Source organism: Squalius cephalus (assembly GCF_949319135.1).
Source record: "Squalius cephalus genome assembly, chromosome: 13".
Taxonomy (NCBI): Eukaryota; Metazoa; Chordata; class Actinopteri; order Cypriniformes; family Leuciscidae; genus Squalius; species Squalius cephalus.
In genome coordinates, this window is record NC_137134.1 from 19,609,950 (window position 1) to 19,630,740 (window position 20,791).

General features: G+C 37.9%; 1 protein-coding gene across 1 annotated transcript in view; it reads left to right on the forward strand.

Annotated features, from left to right (window-relative positions):
* Nucleotides 1–20,791, forward strand: part of polrmt (polymerase (RNA) mitochondrial (DNA directed)) — a 44,211-nt gene that overhangs the window by 21,681 nt on the left and 1,739 nt on the right. Inside the window, exons 13-20 of the mRNA XM_079890078.1 lie at nucleotides 1,297–1,476; nucleotides 2,152–2,238; nucleotides 3,961–4,074; nucleotides 12,962–13,014; nucleotides 16,331–16,429; nucleotides 17,366–17,438; nucleotides 18,127–18,218; nucleotides 20,564–20,637. Of these exons, the coding sequence (XP_079746204.1) occupies nucleotides 1,297–1,476; nucleotides 2,152–2,238; nucleotides 3,961–4,074; nucleotides 12,962–13,014; nucleotides 16,331–16,429; nucleotides 17,366–17,438; nucleotides 18,127–18,218; nucleotides 20,564–20,637 (772 nt within the window). The remainder of the gene's footprint in view (nucleotides 1–1,296; nucleotides 1,477–2,151; nucleotides 2,239–3,960; nucleotides 4,075–12,961; nucleotides 13,015–16,330; nucleotides 16,430–17,365; nucleotides 17,439–18,126; nucleotides 18,219–20,563; nucleotides 20,638–20,791) is intronic.

Below are 20,791 nucleotides of genomic sequence, written 5' to 3' on the forward strand. Positions count from 1 at the left end.
CAAATTGCTTTGCCCCTTCCAAGTGATTAAAAACTGTGTTGAGCAGGCTGCCCGTAGCATCCTCGACCCCCCCTTTCTGCCCTGTAGGCAAATTGTAAGGGGTCAAGTTGAGGCTGTGTTACTGCTAAAATCTCCTGTTTGATAATTTTTTTCAAAAGCTTTCATAATAAGGGAAGTGAGGGCCGCTGGTCTAAAATCATTAAGTGATTTGGGTCCTTTGTTCTTAGGCACAGGCACAATCACTAACTCTTTCCAAAGATGAGGGACCCGATGTAAATTAAGCGACTTATTGAATATAAAGGCAAGTATGTCAGACAGTGGCTCTGCACAGCTTTTGAGGAGGCGGCCACCAATATTGTCTGGACCAGGGCTCTTCCTTTCCTTCACCCCCCTAAGAATTTTGTGAACTCTGTCCTTATCAGTAGTGATAGCCACATTTGGTTCTGCCCATGGTTCCCTGAATGCGGACAACTCCTTGGTGAAGTCTTAAATATGGAAGCGATTGTAGAAAATATTCAATACATCTGCAAGCTCAGAATCTGTCTTGCCATCAAAGGAGAGGGTTTTTTTATGATTGGATTGTAAGCCCACCATCGACTTCACACCGTCCCATGCAGGGCGAGACTTGCCACTACTCAAAAGGGATTCAACTTTGTCCTTATATTTAAGTTTAGCTCATTTGAGCTTCCTCTTAACTTGCTTCTGCAGGTCATTGTAGACTATGGAAAAATGGAAATGGCCTTTTTAGGAATTCTTTCATTTTCACAGAAACTTAAATGAGCAGAAACAGTCTCAACCCAAGTTAGATCATGCTTCCTTGAATAAATCCCAGTCAGTGCATGAGTAACAGTCCAATAAATAGCTCCTGTGTAGATTCATCAGACCAGACCGGAACCAAACGTCGCTCAGGTTTTGTTCTCCTTAGGACAGTTTTGTAAACCGGAACCAAATAAACAACTTTATGGTCGGACAGACCAAGGGGAGCTCTACTAAATGACCTGAAGGCTCTTTTAACTGTACTATAACAGAGGTCTAAACATTTTTGTCTTGCAGGGCAGGTGACATATTTAGAAAAGTTGCTTAGCGACTTTCCAAGCCTACAATGATTAAAGTCTCCCATTATAAAGTTCGGTGCGTCAGGGGTGATGCTTTGCAGCCTTTGCACTGTTTGTGCTGTTGTACTTGATGCGATATCAGTATTAGTCATCAATTGTGACCCATCACTAACATGAACATGATGAATTAATGCATTGATTTATGTGGTCTCAGAAAAGTGCACTGTCCCGTGTCTCACAGGTGGAAGAGTTCAGGGCTCGGGATGCGGAGAAGGGATTGAAGATCGCACAGGTGCTGGAGGGCTTCATCAGCAGGAAGGTGGTGAAGCAGACAGTGATGACTGTGGTCTATGGCGTCACTCGGTACGGGGGTCGTCTGCAAATCGAAAAGCGGCTGAAGGAAATCGATGATTTCCCTAAGGTGAGGCTTGTTGCACTTCAATTAAAATTATCATAGATGGAGCAAAAAACTCGGGGAAGATGAAGAATGAGTTTCCACACCAAACAAACCTAGTCCTGCATGATGTGGGGATGGATGTGGTCTGTATTTTGCAGACCCAAATTTACTATTAAAGCAGTAAAGAAAGCAGTTCCAGCCAGATTGAGACCTTTTTCCAGCCAAAAGTTGTCTGTACTCAATCTGGCTGTCAAGTACTTTAGTTATACAAACTCCCCATTTCTCTCTTATTTCATTCCATGATTTCTGGCTATTTAACCTTTTCCTCGACTCGATTTAAAGGCGAAGATAAGCTTGGTAATCTTGCTTTACATCGCAGGTGACGTGAACTTTAAGGATTTACTTTCCCCTCAGTCTTGATTTCCCCAAGTGCGGCCCTCTGTGGGCCTTAGAAACAGGGGATCTCATCTCCACAATCTGCTTGTGAAAGCAAAAATTTGGTTGAATGGTCCTTTTGGTCTCTTTGGAGTCTTTTTTATATATATATAAGTTATTTCCAGGAATTTCAATAATTATTGGTACCTGACATACAAATACAAATGCTTAAATAATATATTCACAACCTGTTCGGGGTTTGGATAAAGCATTCAGAGTGTTGTGCCTGTGTGTATATAACAATGTGCTATTTTTAATCCGCAGGACTACATATGGGATGCGTCACATTACCTGGTGGTTCAGGTTTTTAACAGCTTGAAGGAAATGTTTACTGGGACTAGGGAGATTCAGGTATACAATATCTCATCCCCTTTTGCTCTTTATTAATCAGGATTCAATTTTCTCAGGAAAAAAAATTTTAGTCAATTTAATAGGAATCCACGCAATCAGGAATTTTGTATGGATTTTCCTATGCAGATTTGGCAATGGGTTCGAGTTGGTCAGTTTTAGTATTATATGCTACAAAAGTTAGTGTATTAAATTGGATAATTTAATACATTTCTCAGTGCTTTCTAGTGTTACTGTTACTTAGGGGTGGGCGATAAGGCAAGAATATCATATCACGATTATTTTCAGGAAAATCACGATTCATTATTTTGTCACGTGTTGGTTTTACTATTTTGCAAGTGACTGAGCATTACAGCCAAACTAATGTCACCTATTTTAAAAACAAAGCCTTACAAGGTAACAAAATATAAAATAAAAAAGAATTAGGCCAAAGTGGCGAAAATAAAAATCCTTGTCATTATTTTCTTTGTTATCAAAAGGTAAGAACAAAGATACACTTTAAATAAAAAATAGAAAACAGTTATTTTAAATTGTAAGAATATTTCACAATATTACTGTTTTTTTTTGTTGTTGTTGTTTTTTTTATAAAATGACTGCAGCTTTGGAGAGCATAAGAGACTTCTTTAGAAATATTACCGACTTTTGAACAATAGGCCTAGTGTTTATGGTTAATTTTAAACCAAAACCTAAACCCCTGTTGCTTCTCTCTTTTTTTTGAATGAAAAGATTGTTTTTGTGAATTGCCGGATGTAGTTCTCCCATGATGCAACAGGCTGCGGCTCATGAATTACAGCTGCAGGAAACAGAAAAGGAATGAATGTCCCCGGTGCAGTAGATCTTAGACCAGCCGCTCACTGTCTCCTGTTGCACCCCCCGGGGAGCCGAGCAGACGGGCAGAACGAATGTGAAATATCCCCCACTTTGCCTACAGACACAACCAGCTTCCTAAATAGGTCAGATCCTCAGTAGGGGCGGCGTTTGAGCCCAGGTAGTTGATCATTGCCGTTACCGGCAGAAGGTGATACAGGAGTGGAAAGTGTTGGTGAACGCTCTGATGAATGGAGCCACTTCAGGCCCGGCCCGCTTCCAGATGAACACAGGAATTTATCTCACACAAAGCGTTTCGGGGGGAGAGCACTGGGGACCTGCGAATATGGTAGCCAAGTTGCGCAGCCACTGTTGCTGCGGATCAGCAGGTTCTTTAAATGCTTCGTCTCAGCAACAACTTCCCACCTGTGCGTCTGGATTCTTCCAACTAGCACAGCCCAAGACTTTGTCGCAACTAATTTATTGCAATATTTTTTAGGTTAAGACAAACCGTTGCAGATATAAGGGTTTCATTTAGAGTATGTCTCAGCAAAAACTTCCCACCTGTGCGTTCAGATTCTTCAAACTAGCACAGCCCGAGACTTTATGGCAACTATTTATCGCAATATATTTAGGCAAAGAAAAATTGTTACGGAAAGGGGTTTCATTTTCAGTTTATGTCAGCAACAACTTTGGGTTCTTCCAACTAGCACAGCCAGAGACTTTATCGCAATATTTTTTTAGGTTAAGACAAACCGTTGCAGATATAGGGGTTTTGGTTTCAGTTCGGCTAGCTTGGTAAATGGGTTTCAATCATTATGCAAATTTGTTCTGAATTCTTACAAATATTTATAAAATGTATACAAACAAACTGACTTGGATCGATTGGTTATTGCTGTTTGACTTTTTTTCTCTCAGGAATGGCTGACGGAGAGCGCTAGGCTAATAGCTAGGTCTGGGAGAACAGTGGAGTGGGTGACACCGCTTGGACTTCCTATCGTTCAGCCCTACCACCGAATTAAGAACCAAACGGTAAGTGTTTTAAGATTAACTTGATATTTTAACTAGTTTACCATTTAAAACACAGGGGCCCAAAATTGGACCATTAAACCTTTACGGCAGTGGTTCTCAACTCCAATCCTCGGGACCCGTTGCTCTGCACATTTTGTATGTCTCTCTTATCTGACACTTTCAGTTCAGTTCATGGAGTCTCTCTTAACGAGCTGATGATCTGATTCAGGTGTGTTAAATAAGGGAGACATACAAAATGTGCAGAGCAGCGGGTCGCGTCTAGTGTGGACAGACAAATGATTTTTCGCTGGAATCTTATCGTATCGCGTCTGGTTAGGACACAGTGTAACAGTTGACCGTGGAATATTTAGTAGTAAGGAAATTTCACGAATGGATTTATTGCACAGGTGGCAACCTATCATTTTACCACACTTACATTCACATTTATGTATTTGGCAGACGCTTTTATCCTAAGCGACTTACATTGCATTTCAAGGTTCACACATTCACATTCTTAACAATTCTTGCTTTCCCTGGGAATCGAACCCAGGACCTTGCAAGTGCCAACGCTCTACTGTTTGAGCTACAGGAAAGCTATCCAACAAAAATGTCTATAAATCATTAAGTAAAAAGAGAAAAACTCTTGAAACACATCAATGTATTTGATTTGATACAGACATAGGTTTGTATCATGTAGTGTGTCATGTCATATTATGTAGGCTACTTCATGTATCCTAATCATCCCCTAGGCATGCAGACGCTTCTACAAACATTTGTTAAAGAATGGGTCGCTCTCAGGAGCTCAGTGAATTCAAGCGAATCACAAATGTTTGTAGAAGCGTCTGCATGCCTAGGTGCTTGATTTTATACAACTGTGGCCATGGAAGTGATTTGAACACCTGAATTCAATGATTTGGAGGGGTGTCCCAATACTTTTGTCAAGTGTATATGGGGATGATTAGGATACATGATGTACATAATATGACATGACACACTACAAACCTATGTCTGTATCAGATCCAATATATCGATGTGTTTCAAGTAGGGATGTCCCGATCAGGTTTTTTTGCCCTCGAGTCCGAGTCCGAGTCATTTGATTTTGAGTATCTGCCGATACCGAGTCCCGATCCGATACTTAATACATAAAAAAAGAATAAAGAAGAGCGAAAAAACAGATCCAGGATGTTCCTTATTTTTTATTTAATTCACCTTATTTTAACATTCAACAACTCTGTTAACAAACAGAGCACTTCTGAGAGGTAGCTTGAACAATCAAGTAATAGCCTACATAAATTCTTCACTTTTGGAATTTAGTGCAACAGTAAATATAAAAAAAGTCTAATAGGGCCTATATAAACAAATAGCACCTCAACTTAAAATACCCGGCAGGCATGTAAACAAATAAAAAATAAAAGTGCTACAGTGTTTGCAAAGCCAGTAGCCTAATGTGCTTTCAGGAACTGCACTCCTAACTCTTACACCGGTTTCACACTGCACTGTTAGCAGAGCGTGCAGTGCGTATTTTTTTCGCCGCCCATGTTAACAGATTAAACCAGGCTTTAGAGCATTCACACCGCGCGCAGAGGCGGCGCGGCAGTGCGTAGCAGAGCAGAGCAGGAGTGCCGCGATCGTTTCGGCGCCGAGTCTATTTTTGCTGCGCCGCTTTTGCTGAATTAAAGTGACAATACATTGATCATGGCCAAAATACACCGCAGTTTTATCCAAAAAGTGCATTGATGATATCTATTGTGTTTTAAACAGTCAATCAAATGACCAACAGCAATTTAAAAAGAAAACAAATGTCCAAAAACAAACTTGTTGCCATAACAATAAAATCAAAGATGAAACAAAAGTTATATAAATGAAATTATTAATAAAATAAGCTTCTTGACAAGTTTTTTCTCTTAAATGTATTTGAAAACGAAAAAAAGCAATGCCAACTTATCCATTATGGAGTACTCTGTCTGTAGCCTGCCCTACACGACCCGCGGTTCAGCCGCGCGTGACAAACGCTGCCAGTGTGAAAGTAAAACGCACGTGTCCTGCTCCTGCTCACCATACGCACTGCTCCTGCGCTGCTTACTAACGCGTGCAGTGTGAAACCGGCGTAACTCTGTGCCACCGCATAAATATTGATGTGTTAAAAAATAATGAGAATATATATATCCGAGTCCTGATCGGGAGGTAACGTCCGATTCCGATCGAGTCTGAAAACACGTGATCGGGCCCGATTTCCGATCATGTGATCGGATCGGGACATCCCTAGTTTCAAGTGCTTTTCGCTTTTTACTTAATTTATAGACATTTTTGTTGAATTATCAATAAATCAATAAAATGTTCCCGAATGAGCCAAGAAATGATGTGGAATAATTTGTATCATGTGCCATCAAAATGCATGCAGTAGAGGGTTAACAAACAGAAATCTCTTTGGTTTGAAAGTGATTTTGTCAGCTGTATTTCTTGCATCGCTACACTATTGACAAAACTACATTTTGCTAATGTAGCTGCACCTTAAGCTTGTTCACTTGGTATTAGCAAGTTGCCAGGCTTGTACTTGAACAGAAACTAGATTCGTTTGACATTTTCTCCTTTCTGAAAGACACTGTAAGTTCTTTAATTTCATCATCTTTGAGGTCTTTGACTGTACTTCCTCAGTGAGAATTCAGCAGGGAGTCCGACCTCTCTCTGCCCAGCAGGCGCACTCACCCTCGCTCTCCATCACAACCTAGATCTCAGAAGCACTGCTTGTCAAAAAGGTCTTGTGCAGCTGGGAGTGAAACAATGAAGTAACGCGGCTGAGGTTTTGCATGCAGACGGCCTGAGCTGCTGTCAGATAGCATCAGCAACAGAGCTGAGGCGGCACAGCGGTGGCCTGTAGTGCGTGCCGGGATCCAGCAGAGAGCATCTGGCAACCCGTCTGTGTCACAGCCGCTGAGCATTTGCTTCTGCTGCTGTTGCTGGGCCGTCCTAGTGCCTAATACTAGACTCTATGGAAGCTTATTTCTGCCACAGAATAAAAAATCAAAAGGTAATTGTGACTTTTCTTTTTCAATTCTGACTTTTTTTTCTCAGAATTGCATGATATAAATGTGCAAATGATGAGTTATAAAATCAGAATTGCGTGATTTTTAAACTCATAATTGCAAGAAAAAATGTCAGAATTGACTTTATAACTCAAAATTGCGAGCTTATATCATGCAATTGTGAGGAAAAAAAGTCTGAATTGTAAGAATTTTTGGTTTTTATTCAGTGGCGAAAACAAGCTTCCATAAACTTCCAGCGTAAAGAAAAAAAATGCTGTTCAAAAGCTGAATCTTAAGTAAAGCTGTGTTTTGATGTAGTATATATCAGATACAGCAGGTTTATATATCAGATACAGTTTTTCAGTTTCATTTTTTACGTGCAGATTGTTCCTAAGAACTTTTACTGAAATAAAATAAAAGATTCATAAAAGGGTATTTCTTAAATTTGGGCAATTTATTTAGCAGAAGTAGATTTTAAATACTTTTTTTTTTTTTATTATGCTTTCATCAATTGTTTTCAGATGCTTTTATGTATAGATGTTATGGTTTTATTTTACCACTTCCAGTCCTATGAATATTTGTGAAAAAAAATATTATATTACATTTAAAAGTATGATAATCTACAAAAATATTGAAATATGCATAAATAAATTCAGAATTAATTGTATGACAATTAATTGTAGCATATTTACCAAAGTTGTGGGCCTAATTCTTTTTTTTTGTTTGTTTCACTTGTAATTTAAATGTCAAATTATGTAAGTGTGGAATTATGTAATTTTATGTATTTAGGACACATAAAATGCTAGCAGTGAAATTAAAATGGTAAAAAATGTCATTTCCATCACAGAATGCTATTAAGCACAATTTAAGATGTAGTGGAAATTACAATTTTATTTTATTTTCTAAAAGTGCTCGTAGTTGAAGAAACGCCCAAATGCATGTCATGATGTCATGTGGACCTGAATGACATGGGTGTGCCTGTAAGTCTACAGTACTTCATTCCTGTAGAGTTTTTAAGAACCGAACCCATTCATTCCTCTATCACTCCCAGGGATATATGTAATGTCATGTGCCTGGCCTTTTCAGGTTCATTCCTGGTCCGCTTATCTAGGCAATGGAAATAATGTGTGATAGCGCCCTAATGGCCTGTGTTGTCCTCAGTGGGGTTGCTGATGTAAAGGTGCTATTGTTGGTTCTTGCATTCTAAAAGTGTCTCTTGCCCTTTTTCAAATGCAGCAAGATGTTGACATATAAGGCCAGAACCTAAGCAGATATGATGACTACACAATTCTGCTATTTTCTTAATAATTTTTATTTATTTATTTATTTTATACAATAACACACAATTTAAAATATTTTTAAATAGATGTTTTATTTCATATTTTTAATAATTCATTTGACTTTTTTTTTAAATATGTATTTTTAATTTGTTGGAGCCTATATGTTATTGTAAATTGTAATAATAATTTAAATACAATTTTAAATATATATATATATATTTTTTTATCAAATCTGTTAAAGTTGCAACTTATCTTTACATTTAGATTTAGATTTTCTGCCTCTTTTTTTTTTTTCCCAGCCAAAATCTGAAATGTGTGATTTTTGTTTGAAAATCCTAAATATTATAACCCACTTCCACGAATGTAGGTCATGCCATTTTATTGGACTTTTATGGAATATCTGATGAAGGTCATCATTAGTCAGGGACTCAAGCACCCTCATAAATTCTTCACCATTTGAGCCCTTTTCTTTTACCGAATAAGAGATGTGAAGGCCATTTATGGCATTCCGCATGTTAAAATACTTCTCATGTGAACGCTGACTGGTTCATGAGAATATAATTAATCTTTCATGACAAAATAACTTGCGTTTCAGCTTAATTATGATCATTTTTATTTTATTATAATGGACCACATACTGAATTCAGCATAAAAGCATTGGCCTAACTGAAAATTAACAATTCTTATGGCCCTTCTTCTTTATTGCGTTGTCACAAAGACCGTTCTTTCTCCACAGAGAAAGTCTAAGTTTTACTTAAATGAAGGGATAGAAGTATCGTGCCAGCATTTGAAAGTGGTCCATGTTGTGATGTATTACATAGGCCACTAGGTCCGTTACTACACACATTCTTCATGAATCATGCACCCTTTTATCCTCAACAGACGGTTGATGGGTCAAGGTCCAAGGTCGATCATGTCCAACACCCGTTTTAGACCATCAACCACATTATAACGAGTTTATATTTATTTCACCTAGCGCTTGAGACATGTTAGACGGTCACACCAGGGGTTTGCAATTCCCTCGTAAATGTCACACTGACCAGATTAATGTAGCGCCATCAAGACCCTATTAATCACCAATGAGCCCCAGCTCTACCTCCACCTGTTCGCTGTACTACTCCCTACATGGATGAACCCGCATAATGGATTTTAATGACCCTTAATGGTGTTGTGTAAAGAATGAGTTTTACAGCCCTTTTTATGGTTATCTCTTTTATTCTAGTTTTCATTTCATTATCATATTGGGTTATTTATGTCTGAGGGGAACCCGTAGTGGTCTGCCAGGCTTGGCAGATCGTCAGCTTTGTGGTTTTAAAGTTTTCGGGTCCTCCGTGCGCAGTGCAGTTTCCTAATGAGGATTTTTTGCTGTGTTTGAGGCTCAACTGTTTGACAGGGTCTAACAACCTGGTACGTGAGGTGCATTAAGCTCTGTGCAGAGCGTATGGCAGGCATAACATGAAATCCAACGTTCTTGTTTTTTCAGGAAGAGAATCTCAAAGTCACTATAAAATTAAAACCGACCATTTTTACTTAACACTCATCCCTGGTCTAGCTCTTACCCTAAAATTAAAATTCTCTTATATTTGACTCACCCATGAGTTGTTTCAAAACCATATTACTTTTTTTTATTCATGGAACACAAAACAAGATAATGAATGTGAAGTCAGCTTGATTAATTGTAACAAACGCTTAATAAGACACCAGAGTTTCTGCAAAAAAGTGATCTGATTTTGGTTTAAACAGTTTAAACCGTAAAGTCTAACAGATTTTAAGAGTGATCTCTTCTCTGCCAGCCAGCGCTTTGCACTCCAGGCCAGTGGGTGGCGGGATGTACACGTGCTGTTTCTGGTGTTTTAGGAGGGAAGTAGTTCTTTGTTATGTAGAGCCCACTTTTTTTCGCCATCCAATCGATTTCCCAAGGCAAAAATCAAGTCACATGCCAGTTTTCTTTCCGTTGAATATCGAGTGGAAATGTCACATCGCGAAAGTAAAGTGCGTTGTGAAATCTTTTTTAAAGTTGACCTTCGGATGCACCTTTAAAAACGTGTTTAGTTTTCCAAGAAAAGGTAGTTGAAACATTTTGACATGAAGAAGTTATATAAAACCTCTTCCGTGTAACCTATCTTGGTGTTCTCTTCTGCGGTATGACTCTTAAAGCCAAAAGAAAATCCAAATCAGTATTAATCTCATCCCCCTACTTCAAATGTAATCAAGGAAATGTTTTATCCTGCTGAAGCTATGAGACACTTCAGCTGAGGTCACCTCTCTGTGATTCAATCTCTTGCAACCCACCCTTGATCTTTCTTTACATGGGAAATGGCGTATTAATTAGATGCCGGGAGCGTAATGCCGTCGTAACAAAGTAAACAAATAAGCCAGGGTGAAATCGGCAGCATCTATTTAGTCACTGTGCACTGTTGATAGGGGAAAGGAAAATATACTTGGGAGGGAACCAGATATGGGATGTGCATCAGTAAAGCTCGCTAATGTGATTGTTTGCTGTTAATCAGTTTAGGGGTCACTTTTGGAGGCTGAAATGTTTCTTTCACAGGCTATATGTCAAGTTGAGGAAAAACAGTCTGGTAATTCTGCAAGGAAGACGACCAGCGGGGATTAAAGCCGTGGGGAATCATTTGTCACCTTTGCTTTAGTGGCCAAACACTTGCGGTGCCCTTGGAAAAAGAGGAAATGTGATTTCCCTTGGGGTTGTTGCAGTGGTCCTTGTCTACAGTCTGATCCCAAAAGGATGTTGAGCCCTGCTGCAACTTTTATGACCCAAAGCACTAATTGTTCGTCTTCTACATCCTGCTAATTGGCCAAAGCCAAAGTTTTGCCTGTTCTGAAAGTCAGACCAAAAGTGAGGTGCTTTAATTTGTGCACCACAAGATTTCAAAAAAAATATCTGTCTGATCAGGGCTGTGCAGGGCAGCAAAGCATGAATCGTCAATTTTAATTGATCTTTCGCCAAAACAGTTGTTTTTGTAGAAGCGCTGATGAGAACAGCAGATATGTCAAGAATATTCCCAGAGGACATAACCAGGCAAGAGGTCACAGATGGTTTAAAGCCTCTATCTTGAGGACCTCTTGAGTTACCCTGAGGCTCAAATGGATGCATTCAATAAAAGAGGTGGCAACTTTGTGGGTAGCTGGAAGCTTGTAAGCTAGTTGCTGCCCTTTTGGCTTACAATGCGGGATGCATTGCACATGCAGGAGACTGGTCAAGTCCCAACCGTAATATGTCCTGATTCCATTTCCCCTTGCTTTCTCCATCATTTCCTATCATCCCTCTACTTTTAGTCCCAATAAATCAGCAAAATACTCTTCATTATGGTTTTTAGATTCATGTCTTTCTTAGGTGGCCTAAGTTCTTGTTATAATCTTGTTCAATTCTGCAACAAAGGACACTACAGAACAAGTGAAGAGATACAGCAGGAAAAGCACAGGGAGCTGTCCAATCCAGGAGTCATCGCACTTCAGATAGAAATCCCTTTTCCACTGACCGAGCATCATGTCAGCTTGCTTTGGTCTTGTTTCCCTTCATCATGAGTTTTAGTTATGCCACCTGAACCAGCGGATAAGGAGTATATTACAAGTCCCATTGGAAGTAAGGTTTTCTCCAAGTGCCTTTGATGATGTACGTTGACTCTTTAGATGTCAGAAAACCTGGTTTACTCCCATCACACCTCTCAATGTCTCCTTGGTTTTCTTGTCCCTGTTAATGTTCCTTAATAGACTTATAAATCATTGCCTCATGACTCGTTTCGCCAAACACCATTCCCCCAAATCAGAAATCCAGAATGAACACATTAACCCTTTCCACTTCACATTTTCCCCCCCAGTTTTGACCCCTTCACGTCCCAGTGAACTTGCAGTCTGGTGCAACCCCGATTTAGCAGCAAAACCTTTTACCTTAACATCCCCGTCAGCACTTTCTATAGATTTTTCTTTTGTTTATGTCCATCCTTCACTGTCCGAGACTTCACTACCTGTCATCCTGCTCTTCTCCATTGAATTGAGCCACATCGGGATGGGCTCCTGGGGCACCGGAGAGACTAATCAAAGAAGTAATGTGATGGAAGCGCCCCTGACGCTGACAGTTCCTATACTGAGAGCAGTCACTCACTCAAGGGTAGTGGCCTAACTTCAGTGCCTATGTGATGGACGCCTACCTTTACTAAGGTTAAGCTCATGTTCTTTAATGAAATTGTGTCGATATTGGTGGTTTGCGGGGGTTTCTGGGAACATCACCCTTATTTGGTCAGTCTCGGCTTAAGAGACTCACTCAAATTTGTATCAGTCATTGAGGAGGATCAATAGGAAACGTTAAGGTCAGTCTGGTGAAGAAAGAGAGTATTGCTTACAGTATTCATATGCGTCAGTTTATATTAGAGGTCAAAGTGGTTGGATGAAGTTGGATGAAGGTCAACTAACTGGAACATCTTATTTAACCCAGCTAATGTGATTTTTTTCATGAGGATTTTCCCTGTTAAAAAATGCAAGAATTGTGCTTAAAACTATTGACATTGCTACACAAGCTTTTCTTTTCATTGTAGTTGCTTTCTTGTGACACATTCAAACTCTCCCATTTTCTCTTGTTTTCCGCAGCTCAAGAGCAGCATACAGAATCTGAGCATCAATATAAGCCATGATGCCAATGAGTAAGTACCTCCCCCTTACTTTGACCCCTGTATTGATGTTGACCTCTGATCTCTCCCCACATTACTTGATTTGGTTTCCTTGTTTTACTTACATGAATAGTGCTTCATTTAGTGGCTTATGTGATGTTTCTGTACTTTTAATCTTTTCAAGAGAATTTGAACGATAATTCGGCCACTAAATATTGATGAAAATGAATAGTATTGAATTGTTTTTAATTAACATGGGAAAGGGCATTACAATGCACAAACATTTCACCTTTGTGACAATTTATTGTCATCTGATCATGCTGTTAAAAACCAGGTTTTCAACATCAAAACTTGGGGTTTTGTAGTTTATATCTATAATTTAGTGTTTATTTATATTTTATTTTATTTCATTTAACAAAAAGGTTTTGTTTTAAATATTGTTTTAATTTTCGTTTTAGTACTTTACAATAACACTGCCCCCTTGTGGTCAAAAGCATTTCTATTGCATTGTGGCTTAATAGATTTGTGTTAGGACTTCATTTAATTGTGTTGTGGCTTAATTTGGTGGAAATTTCCATTGGAAATTTAATGTCCAATGAGTCAGCGTAGTAATACACAAGAAAACAAGTATATGTGTGAGTCTTTGCGGTACATTTTCATTGTTTTTTGTTCCTTTTGTTGAGTAGCATTGCACCGTACCCCACAGAGCACATTAAACAGTTAAATGGGAGCGCTTAACAGCAAATTGTTTGAGTAACAGGAATACCTAGAGGCAGCGCCTGTGTCACACAAGCATTTGACGCTATTCTGGGCCCATCAGTGGATGGCCAGAATTCATTATCATATACAGAAACCCCTGGAGGATATGAAAGAAGCAGAAAGTCTCTCAGATGAGAAGAGTGGCATTTCGTGTTGAAATGTCACTGCTGCACATCCTGTATGTCATTTACTGAATGGAGGGCTACCCAGAATGAACAATGAATTAACATCAGCGCTCATTTTATCATCTGTTGACGTGCATTTGCATAGGAGACCAAGTATATTTTGGATTAATTGGAGTTGTTTTGTTAATTGAATTGTTTCTAAATGTAACAGTGTTTTAAAGGGATAGTTCAGTCAAAAATGAAAATTGTAATTTGTCATTTATTCACCCACAACCTTTCTTTTTGTTTCAAGCCTTTCTTTCTGTGGAACACATAAAGTTACAATGATTCAAAAAGGAAACAAAAGCACTATAAATGTATCATATAAGCTGTTCAAATGAGTTATTCTATTCTAAGTACTCTAAAGTCATATAAAAAGTCCACATTCAATTTAAGAATAAGTACATTTTTAAATATTTCTTCATTTGCATTAAACAGAAGAATAATGGGCAAATTTTTTTTTTAACAACATGGGGGGGTCACTATTATGATGACTGAATTATATATTTTTTGTGAAATATCCCTTTAAGTCTCACTGGTAACATTTTGTGTTTGTGTCGGCAGTCTCTTTGCTTATTCGACGCTCTCTCCAAAATGTCCATGCATAAACAAACACACCGTCATCCACCACTTTACCATATGTTCTCAAGTCAGCATCATCTTTTATTAAACAAACACTTCTGTGCTTCAAACTGAAACCCCAAATGTTCATTCTGTACGCAATCATCTGCTGTTTTAATATGATCACCTCATTTCACAGTTTCAATCCTTGCGGTGCTTTACCCAAGCTTGGTTCACACCACTTGGAAAAGCCTTATTTGGGAGTTATCTTGCTGACCTTCCCCCAAAAGCCGCAAGGATGTGATTAAAAAACCACTTACAATGGGGCCTCACTTGTACTTCTCTATCACTGCCTGTGATAGACAACCAAACCTGTACTGACTTACTATCACAGGAATTACATTAGCAGAAGCCGGGGTGACGAAAAGGGATCTCCCAATTCTCATAGATGGCCAAGAACACTCATGGCTAGACTGACAGCCGCCACTGTGATTGTACGTCCCTCTCAGGCTTTGAGAAATGGCTTTGGGTGTCCATGCAGACCAAGCTGAAGGGCTGATCTTCAGATATGTACCTATGATGCCAGTCTACCAGATGTCAGCCACACATCTAGGTGTTGAAAGAAATCTCAAGCTGATCTAATACAAGCGCTCTAATTTCCCAGAGGACAGTTTCTAGGTAAGATGTAGATAAAGAAGCTTGTTTAAACAAGATTAAAGTGAAGAAGACCCGACCGGAGATTCACACGCATGCGTAACAGACCACGGACTGAATCAAAGATCCATCATGTGCCCGAATTAGAGGCTGAATAGACCCTCATTAATGAAGAGACCTGAATAAATGATGAAATAAAGAGGGTGGCAGCAGCTCTCTTGTTGACAGAGACCTAAAGCCCTCTCTGAATTACCAGAAATTATCTTCAGCACAGTGTCGCTCTGTGAAGCCTAGAGATTGTAGACAGTTACTCTTTCTAGTCTCGCATAGCCAGACCTTCAGACTGACGGCAGAAGGTCTGGACTCCATAGCTGCTTTCATTGGCCAAGAACCGCCCAGAGGCCGTCTGACTGACGTGTAAAGCAACCAATCACTGTTCATTTTGTTCAGCATCATGTTTAGGGGCGTGAAATCCAGCGTTTAGCTGATCCTGATAATCACTCATTGTCACAGTTGTAAACCCACGACAGTGTTGTTCTTCCATGAGGGGGTTTGGCTTCACGGCATCTTTGTTTCTAGGCAGAACGTTTAAGAACGCGACAGACACGTCTCCCGAACATCCTGTAGAATTCATCCAATCAGATGACGACTTCAAAAATGTCTGAAGTGTTTCCAGTTAAGTGTGCCATATGCATCAGACGTTCAGCCAACGGTCCGGTCCGGTCCTATTCTCTGTCCCCCTCTCTCTCTCTCTCTCTCTCTCTCTCTCTCTCTCTCTCTCTCTCTCTCTCCCCCCCCCCCCCCCCAGCAAAAAAAAAATCACCTAGCAGTTTCTTAAGCTGAGAACACACCACAGGCTAAGAAAAAGGGCTTACTTGATAATACTCATGATGCAATTTGAGAGGATCTGACCTTAAGTGTGACTATTTTTATTCTGAACTTTTTTGTCTGATATAGAGCAGTATAATGAAATATCTTCAGACCTAATAAGCACACAGATTACTCTTTACCGGTCTAGCGGGTGCTCTGTTCATTGTGTGTCTCTGTCTTGGATGATACTCAAGACTGACCTACCTATTCAATGATGTATGGCTCCTGGTGCCACAGGTGTGTGTTGCCCAGCGTGAAGTTGGTGACGCTGTCCTTAATTACCCATGTGTTGAGAGAAAATCTGAATGTTCCCTTCATAGCTTTTTTTGTGCTTTATTTAGGAAACCGGACAGCATGAAGCAGAAAAACGCCTTCCCGCCTAATTTCATCCACTCTCTGGACTCCACGCACATGATGCTGACATCACTGCATTGTTACAGGTGATGAGCCGTCTGTTGTTTTACATCCCACACTCAAAAGGTCTTTAAATCCTTGTTTATCGTGTTTTTAGACCCTGGGTTAAGACTGCTTTAAAAGCACTGCTTTTAATTTTTGCTCCAGAATGTTACAACAAGCTGCCTAGCAACAGACAACCAATCATATAATTAACACACAGTGATTACCTCATTTAATATTAATGATCTTTGTACAGTCCCAGAATCTTTCACGTGCTGTGTATTTTGTTTACTGGAGAATTTTATTGCTTAAAAAATTAGGAGCCTGTATTGTTTGGTTTTGCTTCTTCAGGCAATGTTATATCTCTTAAACATGCAAATAAAACAGATAAGCGTTTACATTTACCTGGATTAAGAATAAAGAGTGACCGAGATTACCTTTTTATGTCAGATATGATACAGATCATACAATGTCTTTGTTTAATATGCAGAATGGATTTTAGTTGTTTTTATTTCTTTTTGACACCATAAAAGCTAATAATGAACATAATAACATGATCATTAGACAAGAATAAAAATATACGCATGTACTTGTACTACTACTACAGCTAATTATAATAATAATAAATAAATAAAAAATATTAACAGAACAATGTCCATTCATAATTATTCATAACTATTTAATAAAATAAAATGTATAATATTAACAACAATTTTCATTAATATGAATGACACTATACATATTATAATATGTATTGTTATTATTAAATATATTAATAAATAATATTAACAACAATATTCAAACAAAATGAATTTATAAAATTAAGATTGTATTAAAAAGTAATGATAATACATTATTTTAATGCATATATTTAATAAACATTATAAATAATATTAGCAAACAATATTGATTATTATTATTTTAATTATTCATTGTTGTTGTGTTAAATGTCTGTCTGTCTGTTTTCTTCACACATGCAGGGCTGGTCTTACGTTTGTGTCCGTCCATGACTGTTATTGGACCCATGCTCTGACGGTGGACACCATGAACAAGGTGTGTAAGGAACTGAGCTTTCACTGCAGAATGTTTTTCCAATGCAAATTCTTTTGATAGGAATGACTGAGCGGCCCCACCATGTCAGCTTAATGGCCAGATGTTTGCATGCTGAGTTCACCATATGTTCAATAACCAACCCTGTCAGCATGGGTTATTTCCATACTGAATGGTCGTACCTCTCATCCTCTCAACTGGTCCATTTTTTGGAAAGTTGCCATTAACTTGATTTGTTTGACCTCAGATTCCTTTCACAGATCTATTTTAGACCAAAATTATTTTAAAAGAAATAATTCACCCCAAAATGAAAGTTACGTCATCATTTACTCACCCTCTTGGCTGTACTTACTTTACAATCACCTTCATTTGTTAAGTTTCACCTCTATGTGACACTTTACAGTGAACTTCTGAAGCTTAATAGCTCACTCTGTTCCTTTAAACCATATTTAACTGTCTGAATTGAGACTCTTTTTTTATCTTTTCCTTCTCTCCTTTTGTCTATTGTCTGCAAGTCTCTCCCTGACACGCTTTGTGACCACAGATTCCTCTTAAAATGGGAAAGTTCAAATTGGAGTGAGGCGAAACTTCTGAGACGAGCATTGGAAGAGGAAAGCGAGGGGGAGATAGCATTGAAGCTGGCACATTAGTGTGCATAATGACTGACTGAGTGCTCTGTGTCGCTCCTCAGGTGTGTCGAGAGCAGTTTGTGGCTCTGCATAGTCAGCCCATTCTAGAAGAGCTGTCCAGGTTTCTTCTGCAGAAATATTGCAGCAGGCCTCCGTAAGTCCCATTGCACATAGCTGGTTTTTAACTACTACATGGTTTTTAACTACTACTAATAGTGGTTCGCTACTAAACCGCATACTGCTTGGGATGCACTGATATTGAAATTCTGGCCAAAACCAAAAATGACAGTATTTTATGGCCAATAACAGATTAACTGTCAATATTATAAATCTATACTACTTAAAGAAAGTTGATACACTCAAAAAACTAAAAATAAATAGTATTTAGAATCAAATTTCGGCCGATAAATAATAATTTTCACATTTAAGGCCAATAACCAATAAATGGCTGATATTATAAATCTATGCTACTCTCTTTAAAAAAGAGAAAAAAAATAAACACTAAAAACTAAATTAAATGGCCTGCATGTTACAATTGAATTTGGAGTAAGCAGAAACCATTAAATATCCAATATCGGCCGATAAATATCCTATATCAGGTGATACTGGTACAAAAAAAATACAGTATCTTCCTGTTTCTCGTCAATAACCGATAAATGGCCGATATTTTAAATCTATACTACTTATAGAAAATTTATGAGCACTAAAAACTGTGTATAGTTTGTATTCAGAATTAAATATCTGCAGAAACACGATAATTTTCACATTAGGGCCGATAACCGATAAATGTCTGATATTATAAATCTATGCTAGTTGAAGAAAATTGATACACACAAAAAAATTGTGTATAAATAGTTTGTATTTAGAATTAAATATCAAATATCGACAGATAAACGATCATGTTAAGGCAGATAACCGATAAATGGCTGATTTTATAAATCTGTTCTGCTTTCTTTTAAAAGAAAATGAAAACGTAAAAACTTGGAATGTCGATTTCAACGGATTCATTTAATTAATTAGTTATGGGGGAAAATAACGCGTTCAAATTATTAACGCATTTAACGCACCCAACCCGCCCCAGACCTACGTACTGTAGGCCATCATACATTTCATACAGTTTATTGGTGATGAACATGAAGCAGGGCAACAACTCACTGCATTATGTAGCCTATAGAATGGCCCTAAAATTCAAGATATCAGGGCAAAAATGCCCCTGTATGAGTTTTTGTCTCATATCATATTATATAGTTAAGCAATATCACACGAGTAACGAGCGCAATATCACACGAGTGAAGTTTTTGTCCCGAATAGAATGAATGCAAATGTTATATTGATTTTATACAACAGTTCAATAAATAAGAAGTTAATATTGTGTTATATTTTAGACAATATTGTCCGTTTTTGCTCAATTTTGCCAATAAAAATATGACCCGTAAAGCCAGAGCAGAACTGTTGTGCATCACTAGCAACACAAAGCGGTGTTTCGTTTCTAAATGAATCCGCGTTTTGAGTGAATCAATCGAGTGAACCAATAGGCTATTCATAAAAAGAGCCATTTACTTTATTTCTGTATCGAATCGAATGAATGAAAGACTATATATATATACATACACACACACAGTATATATATCTTTCTAAAGGTAATTTTTGTAATGTCTATTTGATGATTTGATATACTTTTCTCATTTAACACAATAATGACTTTAAATTATATTTTGTGGGTATTTTATCAGCCACGTACGATTAATTTGCAATTAATTAGATTAATTAATCGCCACATTGTGTAATTAATTAGATTTAAAAAAAATAATCGCTTGATGGCTCTAGTAAAAACTAAAATAAATAGGCTGAATTTAGAATAGGCTGAGAAGCAATTAAATTACAATGTATTTGACAATAAACGCAGCAGTTCTCATAAGTCCCACAGTTAACAATTAAATTTGCCAATAAATATTCAACTTGGCTAGTTAGGATACCATGATATTTAAATTCTGGTACCAATAATTATTTTTACTAGGGCTGTCAAACGATTAATCGCGATTAATCGCATCCAAAATAAAAGTTTGTGTTTACATAATATATATGTGTGTATGGAGTATAATTATTTTCTATATATAAATACACACACATGCATATATATTTAAGAAAAATGTGTTATTTATATATAAAATATTTATATATAATATAAATTATATATAATATAAATATATATACACAGTATATACATGCAAATATTTCTTAAATATATACATGCATGTGTGTGTATTTATATATAGAAAATAATTATACACCATACACACACATATATTATGTAAAAACAAACTTTTATTTTGGATGCGATTAATCGCGATTAATCGTTTGACAGCCCTAATTTTTACCTGATTCAATAAAAATAAAATAAATAAAAAACACCAATATCATCTAAAAACGTATATATGTTGCTGATATAAATGAATGAATAAGGTTTGGTTCAATTGAGTCCATTTCCTACTCTCACAGGGTTGTATCCAAGCCAAAGAAGATTCAAGAATACTATAAGATGTTACAGCTTTTGTCCAGCGTTCCTCATACAGGTGAGTTAAACCCCGTCACTTTCTGACACACAGGCCAGCTGCTCGACATCATCTGATTGACAGCTTGTCAGGTTTAGGGCAGCTTTTGTGCTGTTGCGTAACGACGCACCGTCCCGCAGAACCATGCGATTTTATGCTCATCACCGAGATAGAT